General features: G+C 33.7%; 1 protein-coding gene across 3 annotated transcripts; it reads left to right on the forward strand.

Moving 5' to 3' along the window:
• Nucleotides 1-1,289: 1,289 nt before the first annotated feature.
• LOC105251584 (neurofilament heavy polypeptide) lies at nucleotides 1,290-17,700 on the forward strand. 3 transcript variants are annotated; one of them, XR_003123538.1, is made up of 10 exons: nucleotides 1,290-1,473; nucleotides 7,756-7,891; nucleotides 8,265-8,439; nucleotides 8,781-9,070; nucleotides 9,158-9,338; nucleotides 10,810-11,925; nucleotides 12,565-12,771; nucleotides 12,946-13,039; nucleotides 13,543-13,618; nucleotides 14,642-14,708. XR_003123538.1 is itself a non-coding variant. In XM_025413618.1 (9 exons), the coding sequence occupies exons 1-9, from the start codon at nucleotides 1,467-1,469 to the stop codon at nucleotides 16,321-16,323; spliced, it is 3,888 nt and encodes a 1,295-aa protein (XP_025269403.1). In that variant the 5' UTR covers nucleotides 1,290-1,466; the 3' UTR covers nucleotides 16,324-17,700. The 3 variants fall into 3 exon arrangements, 2 of the variants coding, with proteins under 2 accessions (XP_025269403.1, XP_011256805.1); XM_025413618.1 differs by lacking the exon at nucleotides 13,543-13,618 and having other exon boundaries at nucleotides 14,642-17,700; XM_011258503.3 differs by lacking the exons at nucleotides 10,810-11,925; nucleotides 13,543-13,618 and having other exon boundaries at nucleotides 14,642-17,694.
• Nucleotides 17,701-18,070: the final 370 nt, after the last annotated feature.

Genomic DNA, 18,070 nt, shown 5'->3' on the forward strand with positions numbered 1-18,070 from the left:
AAATGACATACCGCGCGCGCGCTGCCGCAGCGTTTTCGCGGCAGGTGTCGCATAAGCTGCGCCGCTCGACCAGCGCGGTGTCACTTGACCCCTCCCCACCCCCTTCTTCCACCGCCGCTTCATCACTCGGTGTGAGCGAAAGGTATGAGAGCGGGAGGGAGGGGGAAAGAGTCAGACCGCAAGGGCGTTGATCAGCCCGGTAATAATACTTATCGTTATTGCCAGGGTTGAAAGATATAGGAAGATTGCAGGTTTCTGAAATAATGAGAAAAAAAGGTTGAAAATTCAATAAAAGAGCGATATATTCCGATTCTTTCGCAATTTACATTATGTGTATATTTCACGCGTGTACCTCGAACAGATTTTTGCGCCGCATTCATGAGAGAAATCGAGGAAGGAATTTTTTGAAAATAATAAGTTTCGAAAATGAATTTTGTTATATTGATACGATGCTCGACGTACGATGCTTTTTTCTTTTAAGTCACGTGACGTTTATTTGACGGAATTGTTTTCAAAATATTGACACGATATATACCACATTTTCGCGTAAAAAACGATATTTTTCTCGATATTACACACCTGCTTACGGACGATATTTTTTGCGATAATTTTATCATGTAATACACTCGATAATATTCGAAACAAAGTTTGATAAATATATTCCACACATTTAAATATTATCGACGCATATTTTTGCATATTTATGATAATATTCTGATATTTTGTTCAACATTCTGAACACTACTTATTGCAAACAATATTTACTCCCAAGTAAAACTTTAAAATCGTCTGATTTAAATAATATCGATTAAAATTACGATTAAATTTGCATACCTACTTTAACACCGTTAAATCTCTCAGATTCCAATTTCACATGATATAGTCGAGACTCCAAGATTTTAAGTGTGTTCTTTGTACATCAAATATATAGTAAAGCGACCACAATAATATTAGTGCTGCTACCTTTTGGCATTCGACCGCATCTTGATCAACCTTTCGATAATAACATTTTTCTTCTTTTACAAATATCTGGATTATTATTTAAAATCTGTATCATTATAGAAAGAATATTATTTTCTGAGTGACCTTTTTCTTTCCTTTAACTTTCACTTCAATTTCGGCAAAAGAAATTCCCATATTTGACAATATCCTAACACGAAAGGCGGACAAAGTCGGTTTAAATTCGGAGCAGCTCGTCGATAAAATGGAGTGCTGTTCGTTCCTTCAACGGTCGCGGGAGAGGAGGAAGGAGTCCGGAGAGGGGGAAGATCTCGAAGCAGCAGCCGCGGTCGAGCGGGTCGAGTCAAGTCGTGTCACTCGTGTTGTGGCGCTGGCAGAGTGAAGACGGTCGTTCCTGTTGTCCATTAGTCAGTGCCGGCAAGTAGTGGGTGTGTACATACGGATCTCGTTGGACCTCCCGACGCGCAAATAGACGCACGAGCTCTCTAATTAAGTAAACACCAGTCATGGGAGGTAAGCCTCGCTTATGTTAGACATGCCCGGTTGCGATCGCGTGATTAAGATAGCGGATATATTTTAACGCCGGCGCCGAGTTAGTCGGCCGATAACGTTGCTCGCCGGTCTTGACCCAATGACCTTCGTGTCGTTCGGATTTGCATGGTGTCGACGTGCATTAACCTCTCCTTCTGGCTCGATTAGCGATCACGCGCGATCGATTTTTCGAATAACGGACCGTAAGCTCGCGAGAACTTATCATTCGTCCGTGTAAACCGGTAACGTGTATCGCGCTTTTTTTTTACACGGCTGTTTTCATTTTTTTCGTCGACGAGATTCGCGCCCGGTTTCGAGAGTTGACGCGCCTGCGCCGAAGAATTATGGCGGCAATTTAAAAATTCATTCCGAACAAGACAGGAAGATCTAAAAACATTCGATGCATTTAAAAAGAAAATAAGTAATCTCGAATTTGGAGAAAAAGAAAGAGGAAGTTTATTTTCGAAAGAAATAAATTGTCTATTGAATTTATTTATTATTATAAATTTATTTTTAGATAAAAATGTGTCATGTTAAATTTGTTTATTATTATAAATTTATTTTTATTTAAAAATGTGTCATGTTTATTTTTACAAATAATTTTGGGGATATTAATATTTTAAAATGCATATTATCGTTTAAAGAAAAAGCCAATTCTTGTAGAATTGTCACTTTCTCATATACTATCATGCTAATTGATCATACAATCGGCATTTAAGAAAGAGGGAAGATCTCTCGAGACGTAAAAGTTCGTCGAGGCAGCGAGGAAAATTTAACTGCGCTCCGCATCCTTTTCTTTTTACCGAGAGACGTTGGATTCCTTACGCACAAAATAAGATAAGTTACCGTCGTCGGCGGTATCTCTAAAGTTTATTTCTGGCCGTTGTCGAGAGGGAGAGAAATTCGGCGGCTTCTTGCCAAACGTTCGGAGAGCGCGGCCACTTATTTTTATTCTTTGACAGCGATTCGTTTCTGCGTACTCTAGACAAAAAAAATGATTTTGTTGCTGTTGCATGTAATAATCTGTCGTCGTTGTCCGATTGTTCGCGCAGGTGGCGATTAATTTGAATATCTGCCAGAAGGAATTCATCAGAGCGACTTACGACGCTTGTCGATGTATTTGGGATGTCGTCCAAATTAAACACACATTTATTCAATTACATACACACACATGCATACATATGCGATTTTCTCACATCGTGATGACAACTTTGTTTAGAATACAGATTCATTAATATATTCTCGTGGAAGGAAAATAAAACATCGATTAAAAGTAAATTTCATATAAATATAATTGTTTGTAATTCGACTTGAATTACAAGCAACTGAAAATAAGAATTTTGATTTTTGATTTTCATATAAAAAATACTATCCGATTAATTCTTGCATTTCATGTAATTGCATTTGTCATCTTGAAATATTTGGCTGTATCGAAAATTAAATAATTTATGTGGAATATTTCATTATGTGTGAGAAATCTCGATTGTTCTCATTACAATTGTTAGCACGTTACTGGTGTCGAGTGTCTCGAGAGATGCCATTATAACATATCTAATTGAGAATTTATGATAAGAACACTACGCTTATCGATTGCCGCAAACTACCTTGATAATAAAAAAAATATTTATTTTTGCAAGAAATTAAATATCAATAATTAAGAAATTATTAATACCAAGAAAAATGCGATTTATAATTTTTTCACTTTAAGCAAATTCTTGTTAAATATTGGATTGGAACATTTTTATAGAAATATGTTTAATATAAATAATATATTTCACGATTTTGAAACAAAAAATTTCAATTTCGATACTTTTCTATTATAGAATATATTAAGATATTTATACAATTATTAACATTTTTCAAAATACATGAATAGATTTTAATTAAAAGAATTTTATAGAAAAACAATTCTAATTGATCTATTTACTTATTAAAATTTTATTTTAAGTGAATATAAAACTGATTTTAAACGAACATTTTTCTTGGAAAATTGTTACATTTAAACGTCTTCAAGTTTACGAAACGTATTACAAATAAAGTACTCGATATAATTATCATCATATATTTAAAAAATCAATGTGTAAGAAATTTGGCACAAGTAACTTAGACAGGTTCATTGGACCTTTATTGATAGCTATACTATTTTTATACGATCTCAATCTTGACCTCGTCTGCTTTGGATCAAGAATTTGGGCTTCGGTATTGCAAGTCTGGCGAGATTGGCGTTCTTGTGAGAACAATGTGTGCAAAGAGAATCGCAATCATGTCTAAATTAGTAAAAAAGAAAATGATTAGCATCTAAATTAGAAAAAATACTAGATTGCGATGCAATTATATTATGAATTTTATTATTGTTAACATTTTTCACAACTGATAATTTTATATTTGTCTTTTCTTTTACTTCTCGAATGAAGAAATTTTAACTTGGAAATTAACTTGGAAATAATAATAATAAAAGTAAAATAATATTATAATAAACTATAATAATAAAGTAATTTTATTAATTTGCAGAAATTTTCGAGTATCAATAGTTTGACTTTGTCTGCAATTAATATTTTTTCAATATATGAAAAAATCGAATATCCGCATCACTATTGCTTGAATAATGATTTCTGTACATGCACAAATTTTATAAGGAAATAGAGATGTATGTGATTCAGTTCCTCGAGACACATAAGCGCTTGACCTAAGACAAGATGTATGAATGCATTTCACCGCGAATGTGAGCGCCGTCTCGCTATTATAAGAGCTGGAAAGCGGTTTGTATAAATATAAACCTATGTCGGTATTCTGCCTCCTCGGGTTTCGGATACTCTCGCGCCATAATGTTATACGTAGAAGACTTCACCTCTGCGTTTCTCAAAGAGAAGATTAACTCTCGCCAGAGCGCGACATTAAATATAGCGGGGGTCCTAAAATCGTCTCTCATCTCCCGTAATTTATGCACGAAAGATATTTCCCACTTCCGAGTAGACGAATTATTCCTCTTCAAAATTAGATAGAAGAATTAACACAGAATTTTTTGTTTTGCCACGTAATTTTTTTACAATCTATTACGAAAATATCACATTTATTTTTAATTTTAAATATTTCACTAACTAATATATTCTTTAATTTTAAATATCTGTCTCTCTCTCTCTCTCTCTTTCTAGATTAATTAAATTATAAAAACTAATTATTTTTATATTTTTTTATTCTGATATTATTTCTATTCTATTATTTTTTTATTTTAATACATTCTTTCATGTTCCATGTTAGTTTGATTCGTACACAAACAAATTTAATTTCTGGCAAATGGGAGAGGTAGGTGGACAACCAAATATATTTTGTGCGATAAATCTGGTTAGACACGACACATACTTCTCAGAAATATGTAAAATTAAATACAAACAGTAGAAAGAACAACAAGGCTTTAAATGTTATTGAGAACACCGGTAGCCAGAAATCCGATCCTCATTCTCGAGTCCTCCGGTTCTCTTTCTCTCGTCGCTCTTTTTCCGGTGTGCTCTCTTTCTCTCTCTATCTCTCGTGACTCATTATTATTCGTCTTCAACATTTATCCGCTCTACATTCTAACATACACCCCCATACTTCGCGCGAGCATAACGTCATGACAACGTCTCGTCAAGTGATCTCATTACGAATCAAGAACCGTAACGTATTGAGGAACTAAGGAGAATTAAAGAATCATGTAATTTATCATGTACAATGTATGGTGCGATCGATAGATGTCTTCAATCACGTGTACACATGATGACATTCTTTCTCGTCCAAGGTTATCTTGTAACGCTTCGCGTTATTTGGCAAGTCCCTAATTCGCATCATACGTAACAGTTTCGAGCATAAGTAGATTTTGACGCAAAAAAAGATTCCAAAATACGCTGAAATATCGTAACAATGACAATTTTATCAAGAAATAAAGCAATTGATATGTTCTCTCTCTTTCTTTTCAACATGTTTGTCAAAAACCTCTTCCTAAGATATTGTATAAATTAATTTAAAATTAATTTAAAAATTAATTTAAAATATCCAATTAATATCCAATTTGAAATATTCAATTAATTTGAAATATCCAATATAGATTATTCACTATCTTTCAATATATTTCACATTTTATATAACAATTTCATCATCAGTTTCTTAATATTTTAATAAATATTGTCCACACTTACTGGTAAATATTGTCTAATAATCCTCTCGGATAAATGAACTTTGCACTTGCAGTAACATGCGTTATACGTTATTTGTCCATGTCGCGTCATGCAATGTTTTTTTATTTATTATTATCTATTATTGAATTATAAGAGAGAGAGAAAGAGAATTGATAATAATATGTTAAATTTAGTATGCTTGGAGAGTATAATTATGTAATATAATTATGTATATAATTACTATGTATAATCAGCAAGATATTTCATCTCTTTTCAAACATGATAAGTGAATTTAAAGATTATGCAGCAAAATTCTAAGTTGCAGCATCGGCGTATTTCATGTGATTTTGGAAACTCCTCTTTTCCCGTCTCTTTAGAAGACGATTGTGCAGCGTGCGTTCGAGTAGATCCGTCTAAGAATAGATGACGCGTGTTTTATCCAGGGGAAAAATAGACCGCAGCCAAAATTTGATACCTACGCGCGGAGCGATATCACGCGAAATAGAAATAGTATCCATTATAAATAAATATGCGATGAATTTTGCACTTGCAAGAAAGTAACGCGCAATATTCGCGATCTGCACCTCTCCAAGCTGCCAAGTTTCCATTGCGTAGGTAAAAATTTTTGCACGTGCTAGATTTTGCGCGTCTTAACACCAGTTGGTTGTCGCGTATCAAATGAGGATTTGCATAATACGTCATACTATAAAATGCGTTTGAGTTTATTTGAATTATCACTTTGTCACAGATTCGTGCCAAACAGAGATTTGAAAGATTTAGAATTTATTTTAAAATATCTCTATGAAAATTTTATGAAAATTACATACTTTTATTATTATTATTTTATTTCATATAATTTCTTACCAAAAATATATATGTATGATCTAGTAATCATTGGAAATTTTGTTTCTTTAAAGATATGCATGATCGGTCTATCTACTATGTGTTGTATAACACAGCAATGAACATATAAACGCATCGTGAAAGATAATTACGTACAATTGGAGCCTTCTACCGAGTCGAGAGGAAGTGAGGTCAATACGAGAGAGATCTAATTATACATCCGGAGTTGGCAGATTGCCAACGTCACTTTCGTTTTGCAGCTTTTCTTTTCGTTTAGTGCTCTGTTTTTATTGCTCTGCGTTTTCGTGAAAGAACACGAATCGATGCACCAAAGAGCGAATGCACGAGTAGTTTTTACAAATATTCAATCGATAACTTTAATTTATATTCTATATTCTTCGCACGAGACAAAAATCATTTTTATTTGTTCTTTGTAAAAAACTGTAGGTACATTTCTTAAATCGGCCGAATACTTACAATTTTAACGACATATCAAATTTTTTTCGAGTTGGAGATAGCGATATTCGTAGAAGTGCACATTTGCGTTCGGAATGATCGATAACATTTGAACTTCATGGAGTTCGTTGGCATAATTCAAACGCCTATCTTTATTGCGCTTACGTAAGATCACAGTTAATTTAAGAATCGTTGAAATCTGCTTAACATTGCATTAGCTGAGCTTATCAGCGCGCGAAATTATAATTGTTTTTACACATAGTCTTCCTCGTATTGTTGCGGAATTGAGTCGTGAAAAACGTCCGGTAAAAACAAAGTATTTACATACTAATTATACTATTTATGTATTTCGAAAACCTATTTTAAAATCTATTTTTTCATGACTTATTAGAATAGATATTAGCATATCTTTACACTTCCATTGAAATCAGCATCTCCGCATTTCATTAAAATTTAATTACTTCGAAACTTAATTCTGTTTTAATTATTTTCTTATATCTTACATGTTTTTCTTAGAATATGAATAAAAATGTTAAAATTGAATTTTCAAGTTAAATGTCTATATAAACTTTTGGACGTGAAATTGAAATGGTGATGAATATATTGGAATGAAATTGAAACGGTGGCGAATTTGGATGATGATATTGCCATCAATTCTATCGCATGCGTTTTATGCACGCGTTCTGGACATATCCACTGGATGCAATAATATGCGTGGATTTTGCCAGGAGTCGAAAATAGACTCGACTTGGATACCGTCTAATAAAAGCGAACATACCAAGCGTTCTATTGTACGTTTTCTTTCATTTTTTAGGGTATGCATGGGTTACACTGGCTACAAACGATGCCTATTCTTTGGGAGCATTGGTCTTGGCGCACTCCCTACGTCGAGTTGGCACCAAATATGAGCTGGCTTGTCTCGTCACTCCTGGAGTTACAGCAGCGATGAGGTATCGTTCTTATCCAAGTTCAAGTGCATTATCAGAATGTAATTTAACGACATATCAAATCATGTCGAGAAAAATGTCAACAAATTTCTCATTTCGCAGTTATTTGCAGTTGATTGCAATTGAAACGAAAGATTCTTATTCTTTTCTTAACAGAATTAATTTATTACAAATTTCTGTCTCTTAGATAATGTATTATTATTGTGAGTCACATAAAATTATAAAAATATAAAGAATAATGAATCTATCAATACATACTATATTAGTTTATGGTTGATTATATAAATTATTTCGTCTATATAATAACATTGATCAGGTTTTAATTATATAAAATGCTGTGACACAACTCAATTAACCAGCATTCTCCTTGTCTTAGAGAAAAATTGGCGGCTGTATTCTCCTTGGTGCAGGAAGTTAATGTCCTCGATTCGAAGGACGAGGCAAATTTGGCTTTACTGGCTAGACCAGAATTGGGCATCACTTTTACTAAATTACATTGTTGGAGACTAACTCAATACGAGAAATGTGTATTCGTCGATGCAGATGCGCTTGTGAGTAATGCAATTTTTTTAAATTTACTATATATTTTACATTATATTCTTATATTATATTATATTTCTTTAAAATTAAAATTAAAGCTGAACTATAAAACTAGAGAATTAAAGTTAAAAAACAATTTTATACTATTCATTTTCTGTTATATAACTTTATTTTTCTGTTATGTATGAAAAGCGAATTATATATATTAATTATTATATATATTAATTATATATATTAATTATTATATATATTAATTATTAATTTATAAAAATTAATCGTACAATTAAAAAATGAAATAGAATTAGAGTTTTGATATTTATAATGATACAGCCATTAATATATTTATTTCTAGGTGGTACGAAATTGCGATGAGCTATTCGAGCGCGAGGAATTATCAGCTGCGCCCGATGTTGGTTGGCCCGATTGCTTCAATTCCGGAGTATTTGTGTTCAGACCATCTCAACAAACATTTGCGTCAATCACCGCATTTGCTGCAGCCAAAGGATCGTTCGACGGCGGCGATCAAGGCTTATTAAACATGTACTTCAGTGATTGGGCTTCTAAGGATATCTCCAAACATCTACCATTTATTTACAACATGTGTTCCACGGCGACGTACTCGTATCTGCCCGCATTTAAGCAGTAAGCAATCGCGATTTTTTACTCACCATAATTAAATTTTTTAGTTGCTAATTTATTTATTTATATGTATATGTATATTTTTTTTAGATTCGGCGACGATGTGCGAATAATACACTTTATTGGCATAACGAAACCCTGGCTACAGTATTTCGATACCTTAACCGGTGTCGTTCAACCACCGTCAGGATCTATGCATTTGCAACCGCTGTTGCAATTGTGGTGGAACATATTTTGCGAGCAAGTGCATCCACAGTTATCGCCCTCTATGGTAAGCTCTATTAATCTATTTGAGAATAGTGTGTGTTTAATACGCTAAAATAATGAGTAATATTTCTAAGTCACGCTCCAAACATATTTTTATATTTTTATTTTTAAATTTAATTTTTAATAAAAAGATTCCTCTTGCATACATTAATGATATAAATAATATTTCTAATAATATAAATGTAATATAAATATTTTTTATTATATTATTTAATTAGAGCGTTTTTTGATTAAATTTTCGGAAAAATAAAAAATTGCAACATTTTTCTTATACTTACGCATTTATTTTACAAGCAAAACAGTGAGCAATTATATTCAATTATAAAAATGATAGGGGTAAGATTTTCTATTATGTCTCTTAATGCTCATATAGTTGTTTTGTAATAAATTAATTTCTGTGTGCGAATTTTGCTTTAGAAACTTTTACTTTAGCATTTCAAACAAATATGATTTATAATATATGATGTTTTAATGTATCGCGCGCATATTTTACAAATAAGACGTAGCATCACGATGTAATTCTGAAATTATTTTTATCGATTGATTGATTTCATTACAAAATTTTCACTTGTGTATATCAGAGTTACATCGAGTTGCATTTACGGGTTTTTTTTTTACAAATATGGCCAGGCAAATCTGAAATCTTTTCAAATTGCTTGCATTATTTAATGATTTTTTTAATGCTGTATGAAAGCTTGCATAATAAGTGGTAGCATTTGAGAATTTTAATCATAACTAGGTCTTTTTTGCTGCGTCTTTATATGATATAAAAGTGCACACATTTTTTTCTGCACTTTGAATATATTTTGAACCCTATATTCTTTAGATAGACAAAATTACTTAATTATTGTATTTAAGTCATGAGGTTCAAGGTATATTTTTAATTTGCCTTTTCTTTGTATATATTGTAAATAATGTATATTAATAGCTACATTTTTTTCAATATAATTTTATATCGGAAACATACTTTTGTAATTAAATAATATAATTTAAAAAGCTAATATTTATGTATACTATTTTATTTAATAGAAATTCCATTATTAATGCAGCTATTAATATAACGGATTTTTCTATGATTCTATCAGTGTCTATTTTTTTTCTTTGATTTTTCTCTTTGTTTTTTCTAGCTCATTCACTTGTAATTCGTATAAAAATTTAAATCGGTTATTATGTATTAATGCTTAATTACATTATTCGTAATGTTTGTAATAAATGGATCGAGCATGAATGTTATGCATATTGCATTTTGAGAAACTATTGATACAATACCAACGCATTCTTATCGTAAAAAATAACGTTTTACATAATCAAAATTGTATAATATCAAATATGTATATAAAATTGTATAATATCAAATATGTATATAATATAAAAAACATGGCCTTATATATAAGAAAAATGGACACTGCCAATACTTAGTTCATTACTAACCCATCGAGTGTGCATTTTTCTGTTTTGGCATGATGCTTGCATAGGCCACCAGCACATTGGCTCCAATTTGGCACGTATTTGCTCCCTCGTTTTACGTACCTTCCGTTTCCAATATTTCCACTTACTCCGATGCAATAGACGATGGTAACGTTTATTCTCGAGCACCAGATTTCTCGGAATTTAAAGATCCTTGGGAAGAATATTCTCCGCAGAACGATTCGTTTCCAACCGATAACAGTAGTGCACTGAATGACAAGAATGATAATTATTATGGTGGAGCAGGATATGAGAAAGAGGCTGCGGATGTTGGTCAAAATGATCACAATACATCTCAATTTGAACGCAATCAACAATTTCATTGCGAGCAATATTTTTGTGTGCCTATACAAACACAACATAATTCTTCTACAAATAATGAACATAATCAACAATTTCATTGCGAGCAATATTCTTGTGTGCCTATACAAACACAACATAATCTTTCTACAAATAATGAACATAATCAACACCGAGAACATGCAACTTTTCATTCTGAAGAAAATCATAGTCAAAGACAACCCGTACAACACACTGAGTATCATTGGCAACAATATAGTGATCAAAGACATCAATTTCAGCCGAGTGAACAGAGACACTATCCTGAGCATTGGCACGAAGAGCAAAAACAGCATAATGAACAATATCAGCAACATCATTATGAAGAAAGACATCATGTGCCACGCCATTATAACGAACAGAAACAACATAGCGAGCATCATCAGCATTCTGAACAATCTCAACAACATGATTATTATAAAATGGATCCTCATCATGTCCACCATCAATCGGTTCACGAACAACATTCTACCGAAACGTGGCACGAAAATCATACGCAACATACTAGTGATCAAACTAGCCATCGAGATTATCGAGATCATACTGTTTCTCATAATGATTCTCATCCGCAGCATCATATCCAAAATAATGCTCAAGATAATTTTACATCTCATTATCGTCAAAGTAACGAGAAAAATAGCGAACAATTCTCGGAAACTGCGAATAAGCAGATAGAAACGCGGAGAATCGATTTCCATCCTTCCTCTCCTGCACCTTATACAGATCTCCGCAATGTAGCCATGCGATCTGACCCGAATATAACGGAACATCTAGACAATGCAAATGTAAGTAATTGTTCCCGCATCTTTTTTTCTAAATTCGCGTTAAATACATTTTTGTAATTGTACACTTATGTACACATTTTAAAATATATTTGCTTTACTAAAAACGAAAGTTTACAAATATAATAGAATTGTCATCTTACTATTATAAAAGAATTTTTTGCGATTAAATGTGTGTATTGTATCATATATATTCATTATTTGTTTCGATAATGCTTGGGACATTACTTGCACTTTTATTGGGAATATTCATTTGATGTATGTAGTAATACAGAGTATGCCTGAAATCATTTTGTTTGTCATTTACTTATTATTATTATTACATACACATTTTCATCAGAAATAAGATAGATAATTACGTTATCCTTTGAAAAAAAAAAGATTTTTCAATTCGTCTTTATGTGCACTAACCCATATTATTTCCACATTGTATATTTGATACTCTCGTGCGTCGTGTGCTTTAAAGTGTAAGTAGCCAGTTTTGTATTATAAACGTGGTTTGTCCTGAGGAATACAGAAGAGATGAAAGCATTACTGTCCGTGTGTTTATCATAGTCTATACGCTGTCATTTTTGCATTAGCTGACCTTCCTTGATATCGCAAATAGTTTAAAATGAAGGAATACTTGTATTAATTATACAGACGGGCATCGCTGGTGCCTTGGCTCAGTTGACATTGGGCGAAGCGAGAAGCGTCGAGCAAATAGCCTTTGAGGAGCATATGAGGAAGCAGAGCTGGGAACAAGGCCAGATCGACTATATGGGTCGCGATAGCTTTGACAATATATGGAAGAAGATCTGTGAGACACTTTCTCTTGCGCCGCAACGTCAGTCATCTCCACCTAAAGAGGTAGTTTAATATTAAATGACATATTTATATATGCAAATTAGCAAAACTTAATTATCATAGCTGAATTGTAATAGTTGAAATCGATAAGTAATAGTCAGATTCTTCAATAGTTGTGTAAGTCAGGATAAAGATCGAGTTCTAATAATGAATAATTCATATGATGAATACTTGTAGGATGCTGCTGAGCCAAAGGAAAGCGCTGCTACTGTTGAATCCGTTGAGCTAAAGACTGTTACACCTATAGATGTCGAAGTGAAAGAACCAGTTGGTACGTTTCTCTCTTATATACATAATTGAGAAAACATATATTCTAAATAAAATCGTAACAAATATTTCAAGCGCATTCATGAAATGAACCGAACTACAGGTAATCTCATGTATTTTAAATTAAAAAAATATCTTGTGTACATACCAGAAACTGAGATAACGACACTATATCTAGCTCGACGAGCATTATTTATGAGTTAAAATAATAAGAGATCTGCGAGATATTTAAGATAATTCAATGTGCTCTCACAATGCAAAAAGCCATTAACTGTTTCCTCGAGTATGCTTTGCGTTTTTGTTTGTTTTTTTCGTTTCACTTAATACAGCATGCGGTATTCACTTCCATAGTTTCGAATTGAAGATGTATAAGTGAGGAAACGATTGAAAATCAAGATGCTTATATTGGTACGCGATGTTTGATTTGTTGCGATATTCCGAAGAATAAAAATAAAATAATATCTCTTGTTGATACAATTGATCTATTGATTTGAGTGTTTGAAACAGGAACAGAGGACAGCAACTAACAGATCCTGGCGCCATAGCATTGCTGCGTCTTGTATTGTCGTTTTGCTTTAATGGGGTAAATATTTTATGCGCTCACACAAAACATCATTTTATCAGTCCTTTATCCATCCTTTTTTTTATTATCCTTACTTCAGATGATAAAGTTATGTAAGATCGTGACACCTTTCAAAATTATATCATTTTTATCACATTGTTTATTAATCTTAGATTAGATATTTTTTTTAAATTTAGTTATTTGTATTTTTCACAAAATATATAAATGCAATCATATCTTTATTTCTATATATTGAATTTTATCTCGCTTTTTGCACAATATGAAATACTTTAGAAATATCATATCGTTAAATCAACTGTTTGCACTTGCAACGCAATTTAAATTTTTTTATAAACATGTATATAAAATTAAATGTATATATGAACAAGACGTGTGAAATACAATTTAATTCGAATATTTAGAAAATACTTTATGCTTTTACATATATAAACATAATTGAAAAATATAATAGCATGTCTTTTTTATAGATTATTTATTTCAGTTATTCACTAATTAAACAGTTTGTGGAATATTGCTTTTTTAACTTGCTGCAAAATAATCTTCATTATATGCTTTGAAGTTACCATGCATTAGTTACAAAATGTTAAGCTTCATCGATAATGCTTTATATGCTTTACTTTACATAACGAGCACATGAACATTATTTATGTTTCACATGTATATTAAAATCGTATATATTGTCAATTCATTCATTTATTCGTAGTGAATTCGTAGTATTCATGATCTCATTTGAGCACATTGCACTGTTTAAACTCGCATTTTAATGTGGGAATAGAATCACGATTATCATTGCCTATCTTGCCTAAAATTATAAAATGCAACATCTGTAAATATGTCGTTTCTCGCATTAATCGATATTTTTGTTTCTATTCAAATTAATTAAAAAAAACAATATTTATCGTGTAGACTTTGCACGATTTTTTTGCATAATGCAATTTTTTATTAGAATAGTTTTCTCTGTATAAATAATATTTGTTTGATTGTATTTATATATCTGTCATGTTGTCTTTTCCCTTCATCCAGTTGAGGCGGACAAAGATTTAACGCAATCTCTAGTATGCGAAGCTTCTGAGGAGAAGCTTTCGGCGGCACAAACTACATGTGAGATCAGTGACGAAAGCGTTACTATCGCGCCATCCTCTGAGCAGGAAGCACCTGCGTTATCTTCCGAAGACAGTATCACGGTACAATCTGCTGCAATAAAGGTATCAAGTGAGCTGTCACAACCAGACGCAATAGAAAGCGCGAAACCAACAGATACAAAATTATCCGAAACAAGTACTGAACAATCTTCTCAAGAATTGACGCCTCAAAGCAAAAGCGAAAGTCTTCCTGTTGAAGCGCAGCAAACTGATTCAGAAGCATCAACGTGTCTTTTGGCAGATGCCGTCTGTAAGAAGGAAGTAATTACGCCTGTTACGCAGATTGAGAGCGAGCCAACGCCTACTGAAACGAAATTAGAAACACCAGTTTCCGCTACTCAAGACGCAACGGAGCTTACAACCACTCTTAGCGTAGATAGTCCACAAAGCATCACTGCTCCTTCTGAAACGAGTGAAGCATCACTGAAAGAAACCGCGAAAGATGTTATCCAGTCCGATGTAATGCAGCCTCTTACGATAGATCCGAGTGAGCAGCACGCAGATGTATTGTTGGCAGCTTCTGAAATTTCTACTATAAGTCCCGTTCCTATCCAAGTAGCAGAATCGGTTCTCCAGGCGGAACCCAAAGAGTCTGTATCAGATGCGACTGCAGCCGATCAAGCAATCGCTACGACGGTCACGGCTGTACACGAATCCACGGATATCGCTTCCGCATCGATCGCAGTGGAACCGGTACAATTGAACGGATCGGTTTGTGAGAAACCCGATGACATCATCGCAACTGCAGTTGCCGAATCATCGGAAAGTTCTGACATTTCTATTCAGAAGGTAACAGAACCTGCGAGTGACTTAGTTATCACAACAGATGTTTTAGAAGCACCATCGGCTACTATAGAAAATGTAGAATCCGTAAGCAGCGAGACATCTCCAGAAACACCATCAAAGGTGGAAGAATTAACGGAATCCGCGGAACAGATTGTAAAGACGGAAACGACAGAACCTGCCGAGCAAGCTAACGAAGCCGAGATAACGGAAGTGGCAGCGAAATCGTCTAGTGAAATTTCAGAAACGTCAGAGATTGTCGAGCCAAGTTCGGCAGAAGAATCTACTGAAGCGAAAGAGCTTAATATCCCATCGACGCCGACGGTGATCGAGGCTACACCGCCAACCAGTCCGTCTGTAGAAAGCACGCAAGAAGCGGAAGAGAAGCAAGCTGGGAAGAAGAGCCTAAAGAAGTCCGATTCGGCGGACGTGGAGGGAGGAGGTGCGGATGGAGAAAGTGCGGACAAGAAAGCGAAAAAAACGGTGAAGAAAGTGACGAAGAAACCGAAGACGAAATCTGAGGAGGCAACTCCGTCGACCACAGCGGACGGCGCAACCGTCGGGGACGGTTCTCAGAGCAAGGTGAAGAAAACCGTAAAAATCACGAAGAAGACGGGCGCAAAGACTCTAGAAACCGACACGAGTGTACCGGAGACACCGCCACCGCCGTCATCTCCACCAGCTGCTGTCACCTCTGACGTACCTGTTCCTCCCAAGCGAAAGACGAAGAGTACCAATGCGAAAGGAACGACCGGCAAGAAGTCCGAAACAGAAGAGTGATCCCAATCGACAATGATGATACCTAATCATGCGGAAGTCCGAGAGACCGGAGAGAGATCCTTTAAACGTTAATGGACGAAGATATATCAAAGTCCAGAACCTTTAACCCTTTCAAGATTTCGCGTTCCTGAAAGACTAAACATTTTGCGCTTAAATTTTTTTTCTAAGTTTTTTTAAGATTTGAAATTTCGCTGAGTAACGGCTCGATTAGCAATTGAGACTCAATAATATATAAAAAAAGATAGTGATAAAAATTGTCGCAACACACAGTCGAACATCGTCTCGGAAGGGTTAAAGAACATTTGGCAATAGAAGATTATACTTGCTAGTCTGTTACAGTTTTTTGATATTTTTAATATATCTCGCGAGAGAATGTTTCTATATCACCGTTGAGCTTGATACCGCCGAAGATATCCGCCGAAAGTATCGAGCGATACCGAGAGTTTAATCGATGCTGCAATAATTCGTATTTATAGCCCCTGCGTTACTCCATATTTGTCTTTATATTTTTTCTTTTTTTTTATTAATGATACTCTCGTTTTTTCTTTATATACATTGTCCTTTATCTTTTTATATATCGCACTTGTGTAATGTAACAGTTTTTCAAGTTTGACGTTACTCAAGCGGGCATATGATATACTCCGAATATGTACGAATTACGATGCAATTGCTGTGCCTTGCCCAACGCGAGCAACGCGAGCTTGAATATCTTATCGTGAGCGAGCATTTTATATCTGCTTATTTGCTTTAGTACATCTGATAGATCGCGAAAAGAAGAGAAAACTAGCTGTGATTGATCAGTCCTGTTGAATCATGTTTCAAATTTACGCGAATCGAACAATGTCAGCCTTGTATAACATCGTGACCTAGCAATCTGTTCGCGTCACTCATCATTTGTAAAATTATCGCAAAAGAACTTACGTTTTATATTATGCAATTTATACAGGGTGTTTCGGAGCGAAAGCGATAAGTTTTGTTAACGTGCTCGGAAACACGTTAATAAAGTGTCTCGGTTTTATTCCAGTACACTTGTGCATGCACATGCATTGTAATAGCATGAGTTTTATCATCGCTTATTTATGTTAATCGAGTGAAAATTAAAGAAAAATCCTCCAATTAATGAATTATGATTTCATTGAGAAACGAGAAGAGAGGAAAAGCACGCTAACTTATGTTATACTTATGAAAATAATACAACGCGTTGCGAAAATGACAACAATGAGATATTAGGCGAGAAATCTTAACCGTTCATTTTTTTATATACTTATATATATTAAATTATATATTTCAGTGTGTATTTTTACTCTGTTTTGTTGATATTTGGAAGAAATATCCATCTATTTTCGCGATATATATATATATATATACATAGATATATATCTGTACAAATTTCTTACTTTAATTTAGATTTAAGCAAGCAAATAATTTTTTTTAAATGCGCACATCACTATTTCCTCAAGAGAATTCTCTGCAATATAGTAATACAAGATAATACTGCAAGCTTTTTAATGATAATTAAAAAAAGAGAAGACTTATATATATATATGTAATAATGTAATTTTGTTATCGATCTAAATGTTTGATAAGAAATCCAAAGAGCTATATAGTGCAAGATTTGTAACAAGACTTATCATTAATAAAATGTGTATCGTCAATGAGAAATTTATTATCATCCCAGACAACGAATCTGTTCGCGAGGGCAGATTTTGCCAGCAAAATGCTAGCAAGAGAAATTTACTATGATCCG

This window comes from Camponotus floridanus, unplaced genomic scaffold (assembly GCF_003227725.1).
Source record: "Camponotus floridanus strain SB8 unplaced genomic scaffold, Cflo_v7.5 scaffold7, whole genome shotgun sequence".
Classification (NCBI taxonomy): domain Eukaryota; kingdom Metazoa; phylum Arthropoda; class Insecta; order Hymenoptera; family Formicidae; genus Camponotus; species Camponotus floridanus.